At 46.3% G+C, this 21,597-nt stretch overlaps 1 protein-coding gene across 1 annotated transcript in view; it reads right to left on the bottom strand.

Moving 5' to 3' along the window:
- LOC142289951 (glycoprotein-N-acetylgalactosamine 3-beta-galactosyltransferase 1-A-like) overlaps window positions 1–21,597 on the bottom strand; it is a 52,225-nt gene that overhangs the window by 12,427 nt on the left and 18,201 nt on the right. Inside the window, exon 2 of the mRNA XM_075333895.1 lies at window positions 10,674–11,332. Coding sequence (XP_075190010.1) covers window positions 10,674–11,332 — 659 coding nt within the window. The remainder of the gene's footprint in view (window positions 1–10,673; window positions 11,333–21,597) is intronic.

Genomic DNA, 21,597 nt, shown 5'->3' with positions numbered 1-21,597 from the left:
CGACAATTACTGAGAAGTCTGACACTATCAGACACTGCTGACTGACGTGTATTATACACTAGACTTGTGCGTTATATAATAGTTTGTGCAAAACGCGCACCTGTACGCTGCCACCGACTGCCACACACGTGCTGTTTTTAAATGCAAGCACGGACGCAATAAGAACCTAACTGGTTTTTAGGAGCGACAATTACTGAGAAGTCTGACACTATCAGACACTGCTGACTGACGTGTATTATACACTAGACTTGTGCGTTATATAATAGTTTGTGCAAAACGCGCACCTGTACGCTGCCACCGACAGACACACACGTGCTGTTTTTAAATGCAAGCACGGACGCAATAAGAACCTAACTGGTTTTTAGGAGCGACAATTACTGAGAAGTCTGACACTATCAGACACTGCTGACTGACGTGTATTATACACTAGACTTGTGCGTTATATAATAGTTTGTGCAAAACGCGCACCTGTACGCTGCCACCGACAGACACACACGTGCTGTTTTTAAATGCAAGCACGGACGCAATAAGAACCTAACTGGTTTTTAGGAGCGACAATTACTGAGAAGTCTGACACTATCAGACACTGCTGACTGACGTGTATTATACACTAGACTTGTGCGTTATATAATAGTTTGTGCAAAACGCGCACCTGTACGCTGCCACCGACTGCCACACACGTGCTGTTTTTAAATGCAAGCACGGACGCAATAAGAACCTAACTGGTTTTTAGGAGCGACAATTACTGAGAAGTCTGACACTATCAGACACTGCTGACTGACGTGTATTATACACTAGACTTGTGCGTTATATAATAGTTTGTGCAAAACGCGCACCTGTACGCTGCCACCGACAGACACACACGTGCTGTTTTTAAATGCAAGCACGGACGCAATAAGAACCTAACTGGTTTTTAGGAGCGACAATTACTGAGAAGTCTGACACTATCAGACACTGCTGACTGACGTGTATTATACACTAGACTTGTGCGTTATATAATAGTTTGTGCAAAACGCGCACCTGTACGCTGCCACCGACAGACACACACGTGCTGTTTTTAAATGCAAGCACGGACACAATAAGAACCTAACTGGTTTTTAGGAGCGACAATTACTGAGAAGTCTGACACTATCTGGACTGTTTTAGACTGTGTACACCAGCCCCAGATATGATGAAGGCTGGTATACGGTCACCACTAGGAATGGCTATATACCCTGCCTGCCTGCCTGCCTGCCTGTATACTGCTACAATAGTCCTGACAAGGACTCTTCTGGTCACTAGCCTGTATTCCGACCTGGCTATACCCTGCCTGTATATAGCAACAATAGTCCTGAGAAGGACTCTGCTACTGTACTCCGACCTGGCTATACCCTGCCTGCCTGTATACAACTAGAATAGTCCTGAGAAGGACTTTTGGTCACACTGTTTGCAGCCCTGCAACTGAAAAAGATATAAAGGGCCGCAAAGCTTTCCCTGAATCAGCGACACTCTCCCTGCACTGACTGTCTGGATAGCTGTGAGCAGAGCACAGCGCGCCGGCCGGTATAAAGGCTCGGTCACGCTGTGCAGGCCGGCCAATCACTGCAATTCCACAACTAACAGGGCTGTGGCATTGCAGTGGTCTGCCAGCCAATCCCTGCATGAGGGCTGGCTCTCAAAAGAGCGCCAACATGCAGAAATGAAGACCACGAGTACAGCACGAGTATCGCGAGATTACTCGGTCCCCGCCGAGCAGCCCGAGTACAGCGATACTCGTGCGAGTACCGAGTAGTTACAAGCATGCTCGCTCATCACTAATCAAAGCCCCACAGTCCCTTATATACTGAGTATAATGTCCCTCACAGCACCCCGCACAGCAGGATATCCACCACAGCCCCAATATACAGTATAATGTCCCGCATAGCCCCATATAGAGTATGGTCACTACAGTCCTCAACATAAGGTCCCCAACAGCACCCAATATAGGAAGGGTTTCACACTTATTTAATCCCCACAGACCCTCTTGTATTGTCCCCTAACCAGCCCCTTATGTAACCATAGCAGCCCCTGTTGTAATGTCCCCATAGACAGCCTCTTATGTCCCTATAACCAGCCCCTCCTTGTAATGTGCCCATAGAAGCACCTTATGTGACATAAGAGGCTTCTAGGGAGACATTAGAAGAAGGGTCTGACTATGGGGACATACGTTATGTGCTCTTGGCAGCCCCTTATAATCTCATATCCAGCCCCCTCTTGTAATATCATCATAGCAGCCAGTTATATCCCCATATATAGCCCCATTTGTCCCCACAGGCGCTAGGTCTAACAGACTCCATTGCATTAAATGTAAAATAATAGAAAATAAAAGAAGTTTATACTCATCTACTCCCGGCTCCTCGTCCAGCACAGCTCCATCTCCTCTTCCATCCTGTACAGCAGTGGGCGCTGGATGGCATGATGAAGTCACTGCATCGCTCTGTCCGACGTCCCCTGCGTGCACTGGAGTTCCCAGTGCAGGGGGCTGATTACAGCCCCTGTGCTCCTCCTGTTCCTCTCCCGGGCAGTGCTGAGTATGGGGAGGGCACGTCAGCATCAGGGCTCAAGCAGAGAGTGGTGTCAATGACTATCACTGCTCCCCTGTGTGCCCACGGCCATCACTGAGCTGAATTCCTGTGGCCAGAGGAAGGGGACAGGTGATAGTAATAATAAAGCAATGTCAGGCCGGATTTTTTTATTTTTTTTTTACCCCCAGAAATGTGTCCCCCCTTTCGGATAGGCAGGAGGTAGTGCCCTAAGGAGGTGCCTTATGTGCCAACCCTTGTCCCAGCCCTGTTTACTATACAAACTTTATCATGGTCCGGGAATCAAGTTGAGCCCCTTATATGCCCTTTCTTTAACATGCATCACAAATACTTCCCAACACTAGAAGTATAATTCCTAACCTTGTTTATGAAATATTTGTTTTGATCCATTATGACTTACCTATTGTACAGTATATAATATTCACTACTGGGTCATACACGTTATTCACAAACCATGGAATAGGCTATAACTTGCTGATGGGGCAGGGGGTAGGGTCTGACTACTCCGATCTCCAGCCATCCTGAGATTGGGGACCTGAAGCCCCTTGTTGAATAGACAGGTGGTGCTCATGTTCACTGTCAACAGGATTGCCGGAAATAGGCAAGTGCTTTCTCAGTCCCACAGGCAGTGAATGGATGGAAGGTTGAGAGTGAACATCTCGGCAACATTAAAGACTGTGCTGCAAAGACCTATTCAAAGGGTTCCAAAGTCCCAATGTTGGGAATCTTGAGAGTCCCAGAGGTTGGACCCAAGCGATTAGCAGATTATATAACAAATGGAGAAAAAGACATGGATCGCACATCCCAAAAATACATAGATCTAAAAGCCGCTAGGCAAAAATTTAAATAGAACGTGAGGTTCTTAGTTACCATTCTGATCAGACTGTATTAAGCCCACTGCCACGTCACGGCGAACCTCTAGAGTGGGTCCCTATCCTAAGACTTTGTGGTGCGGCACTGTGCACCAACCACTGCTGCAGCGACAAAGCACCAGCAGGGCAGGTGACCCGGTGCCTCACAGCACCCATGCTGCCATGCTGAAGCCCCTTGTTGAATAGACAGGTGGTGCTCATGTTCACTGTCAACAGGATTGTCGGAAATAGGCAAGTGCTTTCTCAGTCCCACAGGCAGTGAATGGATGGAAGGTTGAGAGTGAACATCTCGGCAACATTAAAGACTGTGCTGCAAAGACCTATTCAAAGGGTTCCAAAGTCCCAATTTTGGGAATCTTGAGAGTCCCAGAGGTTGGACCCAAGCGATTAGCAGATTATACCCTATCCTAAAGATAGGGGATGACTTGTCATTTGGGGAATAAGCTTTAAATAGCCCTCATATAAAGCTAAATCAGTCAGTAAAAATTACTAGATAGACTCAAGAAGTACTGTAATCATTTGTTGCTTTCTATATTATAGGAACCAGACAGGACAGGAACCAGAACAGGTTAAACAGTTTTTATACTCTTGTCTTTAAGTTTCCAGGTTTCAGATATTTCATTAGGTCTCCAGAAACACCCATCGCTAATCTGATATTGTTAGGAGAACCAGTGTGTGGCCACATATTTCCCCTGCAGGCAAACTGTAGGTTTAAATAGGTCCTATTCATATCAATGAGCAACAATGCCTTTTCATCTGACTCATGGAGAGTCACAAACAGGTCTCTAACTATCCCAATAAGCCCTTGAAGAATGGAAGTACCCAAGAAGGAGACACCTTTGAGAGGGAGTTATTAGAGATAAGCAGATCAGGCAAAATTAGAATTTGCTTGTTTGCGCAGAGTTTACCAAAAACTTGATTTGCGAAAAAGTAAATTTCCGCATACTTAATCTGTTCACCCCCCAGCTTGTTTTCACCTTAATGACCGAGCCATTTTTTACAATTCTGACTGGTGTCACTTTGACCGCTTATAACTCTGGAACGCTTCAACGGACCCCACTGATTCCGAGATTGTTTTTTGTGACATATTGTACTTCATAATAGTGGTACATTTAGGATGATATTTTTTGCATTTATTTGTGAAAATATTGGAAATGTAGCGAAAAAATTTTTAAATGTTGCAATTTTCAAATTTTGAATTTTTATGCCCTTAAACGAAAGAATTATGTCACACAAAATAGTCAATAATAACATTTCTCACACGACTACTTTGCATCAGCACAATTTTTGAAACTTTTTTTTTTTTAGGAAGTTAGAAAAGTTCAAAGTTTATCAGCAATTTCTCATCTTTCAAACAAAATTTACAAAACCAATTTTGCAGGGACCACATCACATTTCAAGTGACTTTGAGAGGCCTAGGTGATAGAAAATACCTCAAAGTGATGCTATTCTAAAAACTGAACCCCTCAAGCTGCTCAAAACCACATCCAAGAAGTGTATTAACCCTTCAGGTGCTTCACAGGAACTAAATCAACGTGGAATGAAAAAAGGAAAATATTTTTCCCACAAAAATGTAATTTAGCCCCAATTTTTACAAGGATAACAAAAAAAATGCACCACATAATTTCTCCTGAGAACACCAATACCCCATGTTTGGTGGAAAAACTACTGATTGGGAGCACGGCAGGGCTCAGAAGGGAAGGAGCGTCATTTGAATTTTAGAGCTCAAAATTCTCTTGAATAAATAGCGGATGCTACTATTTGGTGGCAATTTGGGGTACAAAACATTTTGGATCAGTTCACATTTATTCTGTTCTCTATGCTGAGCACATCTGAGCACTTAAATCAGTTTTTCCATCTACAGCTCCAAAATACGTGATTTAGATGAAACTCCCAACGGATCCATTTACTAATGAAACAGAAGAGTTAAGACCCCGTCACACGCAACGACGTATCTAACGATATATCGCCGGGGTCACGGATTCCGTGACACACATCCGGCATCGTTAGCGACATCGTTGAGTGTGACACCAACAAGCAACTGTTAACGATGGAAAATACTCACCAAATTGTCCATCGTTGACACGTCGTTCATGTTCAAAAAATCATTGATTGTTGAGGTTGCAGGTTGTTCGTCGTTCCCGAGGCAGCAAACATCGCTACGTGAGACACCACGGGAACGACAAACTACAGCTTACCTGCGGCCGCCGGCAATGAGGAAGGTAGGAGGTGGGCAGGATGTTACGGCCGCTCATCTCCTCCCCTTCGCTTCTATTGGGTGGCCGCTTAGTGATGCCGCTGTGACGCCGCATAAAACGCCCCCTTAGAAAGGAGGCGGTTCGCTGGCCACAGCGACATCGCTAGGCAGGTAAGTCCGTGTAACAGCGCCGAACAATATTGTGCGCCACAGGCAGCAATTTGCCCGTGACGCACAAATGACGGGGGCGGGTACACTAACTAGCGATATCGCTAGTGATATCACTGCGTGTAACGTGGCCTTTACTCCGGACTCCGTTTGGCCTCTGTTCAATAGTGTCTGTCTTTTCAAAGGTGAACAAAAGTGTCAATGACTGCACTTTTGTGCATTTCTAAAAAGACATGGAAGAAGTTGGACACCGCTGCACCACAGGCCAGAAGGGAGTTTAAAGTTACTCGATCTGCCTCATTAAAAAGAATTTTCCTTTGGGAATTTTGTCTGAATCACGTTTTTTAGAGATTCACACTTATTTCCCGGTGTAAGCGCTCAGCGCAGAATGCAGGATAAATATGAGCCATGCCATAATGCAATCTTTGGAAGGCAGAATGAACAAATCAACAGCAGTTGAAGAATTGGCATTTTTTACGACGTTCACCTTGTAGTATAATTTATTAGGCGGCTTTATTTCTCAGCTCAGTACGATTACAACAGTGCCAGATTTATATAGTATTTTTTAAAGCTTCACTACTATTACACTAAACTATAGGGGTTTTTTTTCAAAATAAAGTTTTTTTGCATCACTGAATTTTGAAGGCTATAGTTTTTATTTCCTGCCGAAAGAGTCATATGAGGGCTTATTTTTTTTTTCTACAATTTTGGGCCAGATACTATATTTTATCACTTTGTATTTTGCTTTTTGTGATGAACAGTCCTGAAAAAACAGTAATTCAGGAATTGTTTTTTTTTTTATCTTGTTCATCGTCTCATAAAAGTGATAAGAATTTTATTGTTCGGGTCAGTACGATTACAGCGATACCACATTTATGTAGCTTATTTTGCTCTTTTTACACAATAATAACTATTTTAGATTAAAAAAATGGTTATTGCATTGCTATCTATTTATATAAGAGTTGAAATAAGTATGGAACACATCATCAATTTGAAGTAAATATATTTCTAAAGATGCTATTGACATGGGTTTGTCACCAGATGTCGGTAACAAACCATCCGATCCACACAAGCAAAGAAATCAAACCATAGATGTCTAAGAATTTAGTTATACTAAAAAGGATAACTGAAGTGAGCACCAATGTGTATACAGTATATATACAGAGTGCAAGTCAAAAAATGCATAATCAATAAAGATGAAGGCTGCACATCTACTAATTTGATAATAGTATAATGCTATAAGCATGCTGAAAAATGCAATTTGCTAACTGGAAAGTGAAAACATGAATAATGATATGCATACCTGCCAAGAATATTTTGAACAAAGAAACATTTAGCAATCTCATTGATCAATGTAACCGAGCCCCAAAACCTCACCAAGGTATATCTCTATATTGGGGTCCCTAGCTCTGTGACCCTAACTATGTGTCATCTCATTGTAATTAAAAACTGCTGTGTGTGGAGAGGGGTAACCAAGGACTTACTTATATAAGAGATGGAAAAAACATGGTTATGTTACACATAAATAAAGGAATTTAGTTATGTGTAACAATGGCAAATGGCACAGGAAAAAGTATTGAACACACAAAGAGAGGTGCTAAACGCCCTGTAACTTGATGACGCCAGCTGTAATTTATCAGTAATTAGACAGCAATCCTGCCACTTAGTGAAAAATAATATGAGCTAGTTGAACTGAAATGCTATAAAAACATATCTCATTACCAAAGTACCACACAAGAAACATCTCATGATGGGTAAAACCAGTGAGCTGTCTCAAGACCTTTGTAATCTTATTATTGCAAAATTTACTGATACCATTGGTTAGAGAAGAATTTTATACTACTGTTAAAGTTAAAGTTCCAGTGAGAATTGTTGGGACCATAGTCCGGAAGTGGAAATAACATAATTTCACCATAAGCTGGCCATGACCAGGTGCTTCCTGCAAGATCTGAGACAAAGTAGTGAAAAGAAGTATCAGAAAAGTTGTCATAGAGCCAAAAACCACCTCTGTTTTAAAGAAAACAATAAGTAAAGCACTCAACCTCATTGGCCTGTATGCACACTCACTAAGTAAGACTCTAATGCTGAACAAAAAGTAAGTGTGTTAAAAGTTTGCTCAACATCATTTAGACAAACCTGTGAAATACTAGGAGAATATAGTCGATCAGATGAAACCAAATTTGAACTCATTGGATGCCATAATACACACCATGTTTGGAGGCCAAAAGGCACATGCATATCACCCCAAAAACATCATACCAACAGTGAAGCTCAGAGCTGGGAACATCATGGTGGGAGCTGTATTTCAGCGTACCGCAAACTTCATGTAATTAAAGGAAGGATGAATTAACAAATGTACTGACAGTCTTGATAAAAATCTGCTACCATCTACCAGGATGATGAAGATGAAATGACGGTGGACATATCAGCAAGACAATGATTCCAAACACACAGCCAAGAAAACTCTTAATTGGTTTCAGAGAAAGAAAATAAAGCTGCTAGAATGACTCAGCCAATTATATGACCTGAATCCAATAGAAAATTTATGGCAGAAACTAAATCTCTGAATTCATAGAAGAAGCCCACAAAGCCTTCAGGATTTGAAGAGTGTTTGTGTGGAGGAATGAGTTAAAATCACACCTGAGCAATGCATGCAAAACGTTTCTGCATACAGGAGGCATCTTAAAGTTGTTATCACCAACAAAGACTTTTGTTTGGCATATTAAATAAATTTTAGTAAATGTTTTCAATACTTTTTCTGTGAATAATTTATCATTATTACAGATAACTAAATTTATGGACATCTATGGTTTGATCTCTCTGCCTGTGTGGATTGGATGGGTTGTTATTGACATCTGGTGAGAAATTCATGTCAATAGCACCTTTAGAAATAAATTTACTTAGAAAATTGGTGACGTATTCAATACTTATTTCACCCTCTGTATATACAGTTAGGTCCAGAAATATTTGGACAGTGACACAATTTTCGCGAGTTGGGCTCTGCATGCCACCACATTGGATTTGAAATGAAACCTCTACAACAGAATTCAAGTGCAGATTGTAACGTTTAATTTGAAGGTTTGAACAAAAATATCTGATAGAAATTGTAGGAATTGTACACATTTCTTTACAAACACTCCACATTTTAGGAGGTCAAAAGTAATTGGACAAATAAACCAAACCCAAACAACATATTTTTATTTTCAATATTTTGTTGCGAATCCTTTGGAGGCAATCACTGCCTTAAGTCTGGAACCCATGGACATCACCAAACGCTGGGTTTCCTCCTTCTTAATGCTTTGCCAGGCCTTTACAGCCGCAGCCTTCAGGTCTTGCTTGTTTGTGGGTCTTTCCGTCTTAAGTCTGGATTTGAGCAAGTGAAATGCATGCTCAATTGGGTTAAGATCTGGTGATTGACTTGGCCATTGCAGAATGTTCCACTTTTTTGCACTCAAGAACTCCTGGGTAGCTTTGGCTGTATGCTTGGGGTCATTGTCCATCTGTACTATGAAGCGCCGTCCGATCAACTTTGCGGCATTTGGCTGAATCTGGGCTGAAAGTATATCCCTGTACACTTCAGAATTCATCCGGCTACTCTTGTCTGCTGTTATGTCATCAATAAACACAAGTGCCATTGAAAGCCATGCATGCCCATGCCATCACGTTGCCTCCACCATGTTTTACAGAGGATGTGGTGTGCCTTGGATCATGTGCCGTTCCCTTTCTTCTCCAAACTTTTTTCTTCCCATCATTCTGGTACAGGTTGATCTTTGTCTCATCTGTCCATAGAATACTTTTCCAGAACTGAGCTGGCTTCATGAGGTGTTTTTCAGCAAATTTAACTCTGGCCTGTCTATTTTTGGAATTGATGAATGGTTTGCATCTAGATGTGAACCCTTTGTATTTACTTTTATGGAGTCTTCTCTTTACTGTTGACTTAGAGACAGATACACCTACTTCACTGAGAGTGTTCTGGACTTCAGTTGATGTTGTGAACGGGTTCTTCTTCACCAAAGAAAGTATGCGGCGATCATCCACCACTGTAGTCATCCGTGGACGCCCAGGCCTTTTTGAGTTCCCAAGCTCACCAGTCAATTCCTTTTTTCTCAGAATGTACCCGACTGTTGATTTTGCTACTCCAAGCATGTCTGCTATCTCTCTGATGGATTTTTTCTTTTTTTTCAGCCTCAGGATGTTCTGCTTCACCTCAATTGAGAGTTCCTTAGACCGCATGTTGTCTGGTCACAGCAACAGCTTCCAAATGCAAAACCACACACCTGTAATCAACCCCAGACCTTTTAACTACTTCATTGATTACAGGTTAACGAGGGAGATGCCTTCAGAGTTAATTGCAGCCCTTAGAGTCCCTTGTCCAATTACTTTTGGTCCCTTGAAAAAGAGGAGGCTATGCATTACAGAGCTATGATTCCTAAACCCTTTCTCCGATTTGGATGTGAAAACTCTCATATTGCAGCTGGGAGTGTGCACTTTCAGCCCATATTATATATATATAATTGTATTTCTGAACATGTTTTTGTAAACAGCTAAAATAGCAAAACTTGTGTCACTGTCCAAATATTTCTGGACCTAACTGTATTATACCAATACAGTTTCTATAATTGCAAGTTGTTTAGCCTTACTTTTAGTAGAAAACTGTCATAAATGTTGCAAAAAAATCTAATGCACATTTCCCAGTTGTGCCTTCCATATACAAAATATGGCTTTCCTTCTTTTAATTTTTCACTATTTAACAATTAGTAACCCTGAATATTATTCTAAACTCTCACAATGTATACATTTAATAGTTCACACAATATGGATGGATCATAATTGGGCATATTTTAAATTCTGATATCATATGTAAATCAAACTTACCTCTATGATGGGATAAAAACAATATTGATTATAAGAAGAACCCACAGGAAAATGTCCAGTTATGTGAAACTCAGGTGTAAATGGATGGAAGCTCTCTCTTTTTTCACTGTCCCTTGTATCACCAGCTATTACTCCAATTTTCTCCATACAATCACCCAGTTCCAAATCTTCAACTGAGGATCTATGAGTACAAACCCCAGTTCTGAAGCCTTCTATGAAGCGTTGCAAAGATTCTTTGCTAAGTACATAGCCAGCTCCCCCGCTCATATATCCTTGCTTGACAAAAGGTTTAAAGCGCTTGCCAAAGTATATTGGCTGGTTTGGTGTGTAGTTGGAAAGCATCCATCTCAAATTGTCTACCACCACATAGGTGTCATCATCTGCCTTCAAGAACCAGTCAGCTTCATGAAAATGGTGTTTGTGTATATATTGGAAAGCATGTATAGTCTTCCAGTAGAGTTGATCTCTACCTTCCTTAGTGTCTAGTCCGATGGTTGGGAAAGATTCATTTGTACTGGAGCTCATGAATAAAATCTTATTGCAGTGACGAGTCCATGTGTTCTTTACGTGAATGGTCCGAGACTCTAAGTGAGCTGGAGCTGTCATAACCCAACACAGTACTCGGATTTTGTGTGAAAGCACATCACTCACATTATTGTCTGTAAAAACAAATACACAATCAGCAAAAGTGAAATCATCAAGTTCATTTTTTTTTCGAACAAATAAAAAGAACTGTAATTAGTCCAAACTTTACCTTTTTTAATTCACATGTGAAGGATATTACTAAAGTGGAGATCAAAATTAGAGAACACACAATTTCCTAAATGTTAAGGTCATTGTGTAGTCCTATGTCATTATATCCTAACATGAGTAATCTAGCAGTATTTTATGCTTATTATTATTATGTAAATGAGCTAAATGTAAAAGAACACTGATCAAAATTAGAGAACACTTTCAGATACCTGCAAGTTACTGGTATTTACCGTAATCTGGCACCTGGTGATAATTTCCTTAATTATCTGACAAACCCTATGTAACTGGCAGCCTAACTTTACAGTTTGCACTGAATTTGCAAAAATGGTGTGCCGTTCCAAAGTGTCTGAAACTCTCCAGCAGCAGGTTGTCCAGATGAAGGGAAAAGGGGTGACCCTATCAGCCATAGCAAGAGAAGTTGATTGTTCCAAGTCTGTGATTTCAAGAATATTGCATCTTTACAACATCACAAATTCTTTGAAGTCCTCCAAGAAGGCTGGTCACCCTCGAAATACAAATTGAAGTTTGGACAGGAAAATGTGGAGTATCTCCATGGGTAATTGTTTAACACTACAGCTAGAATTGCTCGCCAGTTCAGCAGTTAATGGAGTAAGGATCTGTCTCATCATAATGTGTTACGACATTTAAGAGCATTTGGACTGAAATCCCACTCTTCAGTGACCAAACCTCTCATTAGAAGAAAGAATCAAAAGGCTAGACTCACCTTTGGTGAGGAGCATGTTGTGTGGACAGAGGAGAAGTGGTCCACAGTTCATTTTAGTGATGAAAGCAAGTTTAATTTATTTGGATCTGATGGGAAACATTATGTTCATTGGCAAACTAGGGAAAGACTGAACCCAAAGTGTGTTAAGACGTCAATGAAAGGTGATGGAGGAAGTGTCATGGTTTGGGTAATGTTTTCTGCAGCAGGAGTTGGACCTCTCATACAACTACAGGGTAGAGTGAATGCAAGTGTGTATCAGAACCTTTTTCAACAATACATGGTTCCTTATTTGCGTTCATCACTCAGTCAGCCAGCAATTTTCATGCAGGACAATGCCCTCTGTCACACAGCAAAACGGGTAAAGCAGTTCTTTGAAAGAGAAAACATTGAAACAATGAAATGGCCAGACCAGAGTCATGAGCTAAACCCAATAAAAAACCTCTAGATAATCCTTGGGGACAAAGTTATGGCCAATAAATCCACAACATTCAAAGAACTGTGGGAGAGACTGGAAGAAGAGTGGACCAAATCACACCAGAGCAGTGTGAGAGACTAGTGATGTCCTGTGGCCGCAGGTGTGCTGAAGTCATTCAAAGCAATGGCCTTTTGGTTCTCTAATTATGATCATCATCATGTTTTGGCAAAATAAAGGTTTTATGTTGATAAACTTTGGATCTTTTCTAAAACAATGTTTTAGTGGCATGGTCTACCCCTTACAAAAACCCTTCAAATGTTGATCAATGTAAATAACATTGATCATACATAGTTGTCTAATTATGATCTCTAGTGTAGAAATATTTATTGCTTGGCAGTACATGTAATTGGAGAGCTCACCTCAATGCAGCGATTTAACCTGATGAGCATTAACATTTAACACCCATTAATTGTGGCCTTTTGTGACATAGGCATAAGATTTTAGACACCTCCCCATTATAAAAACCTAAAGTGGTTGCCCAGAGGGTTTATCAATAAAAGATAGGTGGAGCTCTGACACCATCCAACGTCATGTGATACTGCGATGCCCCTGGACTTTTCAGGTCGTCACAGGGTACTGCACAAACTGCCTTTCCCGTGCAGTATTCCAAATCCCTCATGGTTCTGGGTCCCCATCTTGCAGTGCTTCCTCCACCAGCAAATCAAATCCTAGATATACCCTGCACTACACCCAGCCAGGCACACCAGTGGTCGGCTTAAGCGGAATAGGGCCGCCCACCTAGGGGTCAGGCAGGGGGGTGGAAGGTGTTAGAGCAGAACAGCAGTAGCTCTCAGTGTGTGAGGAGCTGGGAGCAGCAACTCCCGAAGGAACAGTAGTAGCCCTTGAGCTGTGAGGAGCTCAGAGGAAGCTGGGAGTAGTGGCTCCCAGGGGAAGCTGACTAGGTTGCAGATGGTGGTCTGGGCCTAGAGGAGTCGGACCCCCGGTTGCAGGGGATTGAGGCTAGGTGCCTGGGACCTGTCAGAGAGGACGGTCAGCAGCCTGGCACTGTCACCGGTCCGGGACCAAAGGCACAGCGGGGTACAAGGACCCTAGGTCTGAGAGAAGCTTTATACAACCCGGCAATTAACCTGCGGATAATAGGGCCTTTATGGACTGTTCCCACCAGCTCCAGAATCGGGACACTAGCGCAATGAGGGGGATAGGGCTTTCCACAAGCGGCCCACTGAAATCCCCAGCGTGAGCCCGGAGAGAAGGCTCCCTCACTTAGACACAGTGGGGAGGGAAGCCCGGCAAGTTCCAAACTGCTGGGCCACTACAAAGAATCTACACTTTGTGCCAGGAGGCAGGTCACGGATCACCAGGCAGTACTGCAGGGGATGGGACCCGGACGAGCTCCCTTCAAGCGGCAGCGGCAGTCAGAGACTTGGTTTACCCGGTTGTCAGCGACCGCTTATTGACTGAGTGAGTACCCGAGTGATCCCTGCATCCCACGGCATACCACAGAGTCCCGAGGCCTTCCCCCTACCCATGGAAGGCAACAACACCTTCTTGCCCCACTCCATCACCCCTGGAACTCCCAACGGCATCGGCAGTATCCCTTAATTACCGTACACCACGGGTGGTGTCACAAACTATAAGTCCCCTGTAAATATCCCCTTTCACATTTGAGTGTGGCCCCTAGCCCCCGGGTCCGGAGACCCTCGAGCCACGAACAAGCACCCCAGGGATCCGAGCGGTTCGATCCACTGTCCAGGCGGCACAATACCACTGAAAGTTCACAATGTATGTGTCACGGATGTGTCAAGGCCAGCTGGCAATCCTGTGGCAGCGAGTGTAAGAAAATCCCAGAGTTCGGCAGCACGTGTAGTTATCTGACAGTTCCCTGTTTCTGCAGAAGCGGGTTCTAGGACCCTGGGAATCTGTCAGTTTTTTCTCTTAGCTGTCAGCCTCTGATTCTCTTTATAAACCTCCCTCTGGGGATATTTGGGTGTGGTTTATAGTTTGTACCTGACTGAGCTGTGGAGAAGTCATGTTGTTCTGTTGCTCCAGACTCCTGTGGTTGCTGCAGCTCAGATAAGTGTTGTCATTGCTATCTACCAGTGCTCTAGGGATAGCCGTTGTGCTTCTCCTGTATTGTTCCCTTGTGTCATCCTTTAGTGATAGTGGTGTTGACGAAGAGCTCATACCCTCTATCCTTACTTAGGACCAGTGGCGTACCGTCCATAGAGGCAGGCCACGCGGCTGCAACGGGGCCCGTGACCTGATAGGGCCTGCAGCAGCTGCCCGCTGTGTGTGTAAAGTTTCACTTTCCTCATCGCAGCACGGGCGGGCTTCCCCGGGACGGTCACCAAGCAGCTGGGAGCCCGCACTGTTTGAATATCTCCAGGCGGACGCAGCACAGAGATGCAGAAAGTGCACACAGCGCAGCCTCTGCTGTAGAGGGGGACTGGCCGGCCAGCGTCTTCTTACAGTCAGAAAGCTGAGAGAGCTGCCAGGAGGAGAACAGCCAATCAGGAGAGGGGGCGGAACTTGTTCAGTATAGTGCAGGAGATTGAAGATATGGAAAGCTAAACAGTGCAGAAGCAGCAGTGCAAGAAGAGAGTTAGGCTATGTGCGCACGTTGCGTACAGTTACTGCAGAAATTTCTGCAGCGATTTGAACAGCACACGTGCGCTTCAAATCGCTGCAGAAAATGTCCGTAGTGAAAAAAAAAAAAAAAGCCGATTCCATGCGCTCTGCCTGCAGCTCCTGCCATAGACAGAGCAGGGGCTGCCGGCAAAGCGCACGAAAGAAGTGACATGTCACTTCTTAGAACGCAGCGATTCGGGCAGCAGCCGAAGCGCTGCGCTCTAAGACGCCACGTGCACACGGCCCCTGCACAATCTCCATAGATTATGCAGGGGACGCAGGACGCATGCAGTTACGCTTCGCTACAAAGCGCAGCGTAACTGCATGTAATTACGCAACGTGCGCACATAGCCTTAAAGGGAACCTGTCATCAGAAATTTAGCTATAAAGCTAAAAGTTCCCCCCTCTGCAGCTCCTGGGCTGCATTCTAGGAAGCTTCCTATAGATTTTGTGTCACCTTTTATCCCAAAATAAACACTTTATAAACTGGTACCTTTTCGTATGTAAATTTCTTAATTTTCCATGTGGGCGGGCTGTCTGATGTACGTTGCTGTTCCTCCATCATATTGACGCCGCCCCCGAACGCTGAATTTGAAAGTTCAGGACACCGCCCCTGGGTGCCCGTGGTCCAGCGCATGCGCTGTTCCACTGTAGCGGTGCCGTGCACTGTGTGCACGCGCGACCGCTGTGACGCTTTGCGCGGTCACGAGGTTATGGGCGGCGCTGTTAGTGTCATCAGTAAGTGCCGCCCATAACCTCGTGACCTCGTGCTGAGCATGATGGGAAGGAGGGGACGTCCGGGCATCATTCCTCCAGCGCTTGCGCATAACGCTGGAGGAATAGGGGAAAGTGCGGTCACGAGGTTATGGGCGGCACTTACTGATGACACTAACAGCGCCGCCCATAACCTCGTGCCCGCGCAAAGCGTCACAGCGGTCGCACGTGCACACAGTGCACGGCACCGCTACAGTGGAACAGTGCATGCGCTGGACCACGGGCACCCAGGGGCGGTGTCCTGAACTTTCAAATTCAGCGTTCGGGGGCGGCGTCAATATGATGGAGGAACAGCAACGTACATCAGACAGCCCGCCCACATGGAAAATTAAGAAATTTACATACGAAAAGGTACCAGTTTATAAAGTGTTTATTTTGGGATAAAAGGTGACACAAAATCTATAGGAAGCTTCCTAGAATGCAGCCCAGGAGCTGCAGAGGGGGGAACTTTTAGCTTTATAGCTAAATTTCTGATGACAGGTTCCCTTTAAGCAAACTAGAAGAAGCAGAGCAGAAGCACCAGGCAGAAAAAGCAGAGGAATGGAACACAGCCATGAGGACCCACAGGAAGTGGAGGCAGAAGTCAAGCCACTAACATCTCTCAGTGCACAGGAGCAGGTGAGTATAATGTGCAGATGTCTGCCTGTAACACTACAGAAACTGCCCTGTGCTGTGTCATCCCTGTGTGTAACATCTGTGTACTAAAAGGGAAACCAATAGTAAGCCATAAGTAAATGCAAGGTGCAGCGCTGTGTAGAGCATGAAGCAGAGCCAATATACCAGATGTGGCACTGCAGAGGGGTATCAGAGTAGGAGGGAAGCCCCTTATATAGCTGCCATAGCTGCGTGCGGCTTCCCTCCTACTCTGATACCCCTCTGCAGTGTCACATCTGGTATATTGGCTCTGCTTCATTCTCTTTTGCACAGTGCTGGTATATTGGCTCTGCTTCATGCTCTGTTGCACAGTTCTGGTATATTGGCTCTGCTTCATTCTCTTTTGCACAGTGCTGGTATATTGGCTCTGCTTCATTCTCTGTTGCACAGTGCTGGTATATTGGCTCTGCTTCATGCTCTGTTGCACAGCGCTGGTATATTGGCTCTGCTTCATTCTCTGTTGCACAGCGCTGGTATATCGGTTCTGCTTCATGCTCTGTTGCACAGTGCTGGTATATTGGCTCTGCTTCATGCTCTGTTGCACAGTGCTGGTATATTGGCTCTGCTTCATGCTCTGTTGCACAGTGCTGGTATATTGGCTCTGCTTCATGCTCTGTTGCACAGTGCTGGTATATTGGCTGTGCTTCATGCTCTGTTGCACAGTGCTGGTATATTGGCTCTGCTTCATGCTCTGTTGCACAGTGCTGGTATATTGGCTCTGCTTCATGCCCTGTTGCACAGTGCTGGTATATTGGCTCTGCTTCATTCTCTGTTGCACAGCGCTGGTATATTGGCTCTGCTTCATGCTCTGTTGCACAGTGCTAGTATATTGGCTTTGCTTCATGCTCTGTTGCACAGCGCTGGTATATTGGCTCTGCATCATGCTCTGTTGCAGAGCGCTGTACAGAGCGTTTACTTTTGGCTTGCTAGTGGTTTCCCTTTTACTCATACTCTTTTGCAGTACCTATATCAGGCTCATCAGACCTGCTTTATGCTTTGCCGCACAGATCATTTATCCCAGTCTTCTACCCCTTTTCTCTTAGGCCGGCACATGTATATTTCTGTTTTTATTGGCATATTTTTACACTCATTATCCCATATCTATATCTGTACAGGGATTGATAGTTCCTGGGTCAGTGGATCATTACACTGGGTATAGAATCCTATGTATTACTTTTTGCCTTTTTTGATTAGCTCACATGGATGCCCTGACATGTTAGTGTCGCGGGCGGAGGAGGGGACGCCGCGCTCTCCCACTGCTCGGGTCCGGCTGCCACTGCGGCTGCTGCTCGGTGGCTCGAGCGATGGGCCGGATCCCGGGGACTCGAGCGGCGCTCCTCGCCTGTGAGTGAAAGGGGGTTTTTGGGTGTGGGGATTGTTTATTGTCCGTGACGCCACCCACGGTTGTGGTGATTTGTTGACACCACCGCTGCTCTGTATGGGGATCCCGGGAGGGATGGTATGGAGCAGCCAGTTGTTGTGTTGCCCCTCCGTGGGTAGGGGTTGGTGATCCCGGGGCCCAGTGATGAGGTGGGAGATGCAGGGCTTGGTGGGCGCAGGGACGCGGGGGCAGCGCTGTGCCTTGCGGCACTGTGGTACTCACTCAGCCTGAGACGATGACACAGTTCTCGGTAAAACACACGGCTGGAAAGACGGTTCCCACGGACGGCTGCACTTGCTTTCCCCAGTAGGTGACGGTCCCTCTGTCCTGCACCTATGATGATAATGGTTGCGATGGGTTCCCACCGGTAACCCGCTCCCCGGCTTGGATATGGGCCGGAGGAGCCCTACTTTGCCCGCAGGCGCTGGCCCTGAGAATCTGGTGCCCTGGCGGTGGCGGTGTCTCTCCGTTGCGGTTGGGCTGTTGCCTTCAATCGGGACTTGGTTGTTGGGAGACAGACGTTCCCTTCACTGACGGATTTGGCAAATTATGGCGACTCCTAGCCTTGCCGGGATCCGAAAGGCCCCTGCCCTGGTGCTGACTGTTCTTCGTATACTGCTCCAGACCGCCGGGTCACCACCCGTCCGCGGTCCTTCCAGCAACCTCCGAGCAGTCCCCCTGCAGACTATCACCGCCGTCTGCTGACCTTGCTGTCACTGTCCGGGGCACACACCCGGACCAACTTCAGGCTCCACTACGCTCACTTTTCTGTCACGTCAGCTTTCTCTCTTTAGCTCCACTACTGCTTCCTTCTACTTCACTCCCCTAACTTGAACTGCCTGGTTCTCCCGCCTCCAGGGCTGTGCACTCCTCGGTGGGCGGAGCCAACTGCCTGGCCCACCCCCTGGTGTGAACATCAGCCCCTGGAGGAAGGCAACAAGGATTTTGGTAGCCTAGGTGTTCCTAACTGGGGTGTAGGGTGTGGTGGTGTGGTGACCTGTGACCCCTGGCTTGCCCAGGGCGTCACATTCCCCGTTAGCAAAATGCAGACCGTCCGCGGGCTGCCCGTCCAACACCGGTTTTATTTTCTGAAAAATATATAAAAAGGTAAAACGGTAACATAACAATTCATGACATCATCCCACATCAGGAGGCACATTTCTTAAACGTTGCAAACGGTTTACGGTTACGGTCTCCGCTCTCTCCCACCCAAGCAACCTGGCCCTGATGCTGCCCCTAAAACCCAGGCAGCACCCCTTGACCCAAGTCCAGCACAAGTTACCCGAGCGGGATCTGTCCTTCCCCTCCAGAGGGTAGCCACCGGTTCCTGTGGTGGCTGGGCCCCAGCCTGCTCTGCTGAGGGCCCTCCCTTCAACCTGCCTCTCCGGAGGTGGCATCTGCAGAAACGGTAACGGTAAAACAACTTATTTACATGCCACTAACGTTTGTGGTTGCCCTGCAAGTTCACGGGCTTGTCCATCGAAAGCTCTCCATGCAACTTTTTAAACGGTCCCCACGGGGACAACGGTGCCGGCAACGGCCGGTTTTCTCACAATCACGGTAGAATCAGGTGAAGCTTTGGTAATTATTCTCATTTTTAAACTTTCAAACACAACTCCTCCCCCCCCCCCCCTTTTAAAGGACGGTCTCCCTGTACCTAAGTGGGGGTCTACCTAGGTTGGGACGGGTGGACCTCCGGGGTCCGGTGTCAGTGGGGCTAGGCAGTGGGGCAGGGGGAACAATCGGTTCCTCCTCCCGGCTATCGTGCGAGGCAGGCGGAGGCATAGGGGAACTGGGCACAGGTTCATCCCTGGGCACTGGCACTGGTTCTGGCTCACGGTTGACCGCTTCCACCACTTCTTCATCCACAGGTTGTGGGAACAGTATTACTGGAAGAATCACCGCGCCATTCTGTGTAGGCCAGTCTTCTGGGAAGTCACCCATCACAGTGTGGATCACCTCTTTTGCCTTCTCTGCTGGTGGAGGGGCTGGTACTTCAGCCATCGCCTTTAATGCTGGTGGGCACCTTTTCAGATGGTCCCGGGAAACTGTGGCCAAAGTGCCTCCTTGGTCACGACTGATTTGGTAGGCCTTCCCATCTTCCCATCCTGTGGGCTGTATGACGTACGGGTTCTGTTCCCATTGATCATCCAGCTTGTGGGTTTTCCTCTTCCGCCTCAGTACGACATCTCCGGGCTGAAAAGGGCCACCAGACGCCTTTTGATTAAAGCGCTGCTCCTGCAGTTCCCGACTCCGACTTAAGTTCTTCTCGACATATTCTTGAATCTGCCGGTATTGTGCTCTCCGCCGAGTTTCCCATTCAGTTGTCGAAGAGAGTGCTTCTGGGGCCTCCAACCCCATTTCCAGGTCCACCGGCAGGCGGCCGGGGCGAGCCCTCATCAGATATGCTGGGGTGCACTTTGTGGAGCTGGACGGGATATTGTTGTACATATCGACCAAGTCGGGTAGCTTTTCCGGCCACAGGTTCCGCTCTTCCAGCGGTAACGTCTTGAGGAGTCCCAGGACCAAGTGGTTCATCTTCTCACACATGCCGTTGGTCTGGGCATGGTAAGGGGTGGTCCGGATCTTCTTACAGCCGTACAACTGGCAGAACTCGTGGAACACCTCCGCTTCAAAAGCCGGGCCTTGGTCAGTAAGCACCTTTTCTGGATATCCATGTGGTCGGCAGAAATAAGCCTGGAACGCTCGAGCGGCAGTTCGACCAGTTAGGTCCTTGATGGGGACAACCACCATGAATCTTGAATAGTGGTCTACGATGGTCAACGCGTAGGCGTACCCACTTCGGCTGGGGGTGAGCTTGACATGGTCTAGGGCGACCAGTTCCAGCGGCTGATGTGTGATGATCGGGTGTAGGGGCGCCCTCTGGCTGGCCTCGTCCTTCCTCCTCAGCGTGCAAGGACCACACTCTCGGCACCAGGCTTCTACCGACTCCCGCATCCCACTCCAGTAGAACCGCTCTCTCAACAGCATCTCCAGCTTCTTCCACCCGAAGTGTCCGGCACCATCATGGTATGCCCGCAAAACAGTAGCCACTTCAGCTTGGGGAATAACCAACTGGCAGATTTTCTCATGAGTTTTCGGGTTGATCAGCTCACGGTACAGCTTCCCTTGATGTAGATAGAGCCGTTTCCGTTCCTTCCACAAGCGCTGGGCTTCAGCCGGGGCGGCAGGGTCCATCCCAACAGCACCTTGTTCCACCAGGGTCTTGACGAGGCGGACAGCCGGCGCCTGGTTTTGAGCTTCCTGCCACTCTTGACTGGGCCGTGGGTCCAGGTCCACCCGTTGTTGATGTACCTGTACCTTCTCAGTTGGTGGCTGGTGAAATGCAGGCAACTCGATCTCCTCGAGGTCGTCATCCTCGCACCCTTCTTCTGACAAATGGGGCATTCGGGAGAGTGCATCAGCATTAATGTTGACACGACCAGCTCGGTACTTGATGGTGAAGTCATAGTTGGCTAGCCGGGCCACCCACCGCTGCTCCAACGCTCCCAACTTGGCCGTGTCCAGGTGAGTCAACGGATTGTTGTCCGTGAACGCGGTGAATTTTGTGGCA

Source organism: Anomaloglossus baeobatrachus, chromosome 2, assembly GCF_048569485.1.
Source record: "Anomaloglossus baeobatrachus isolate aAnoBae1 chromosome 2, aAnoBae1.hap1, whole genome shotgun sequence".
NCBI classification, from domain to species: Eukaryota; Metazoa; Chordata; class Amphibia; order Anura; family Aromobatidae; genus Anomaloglossus; species Anomaloglossus baeobatrachus.
This window is presented reverse-complemented; position numbering and strand designations above follow the sequence as displayed.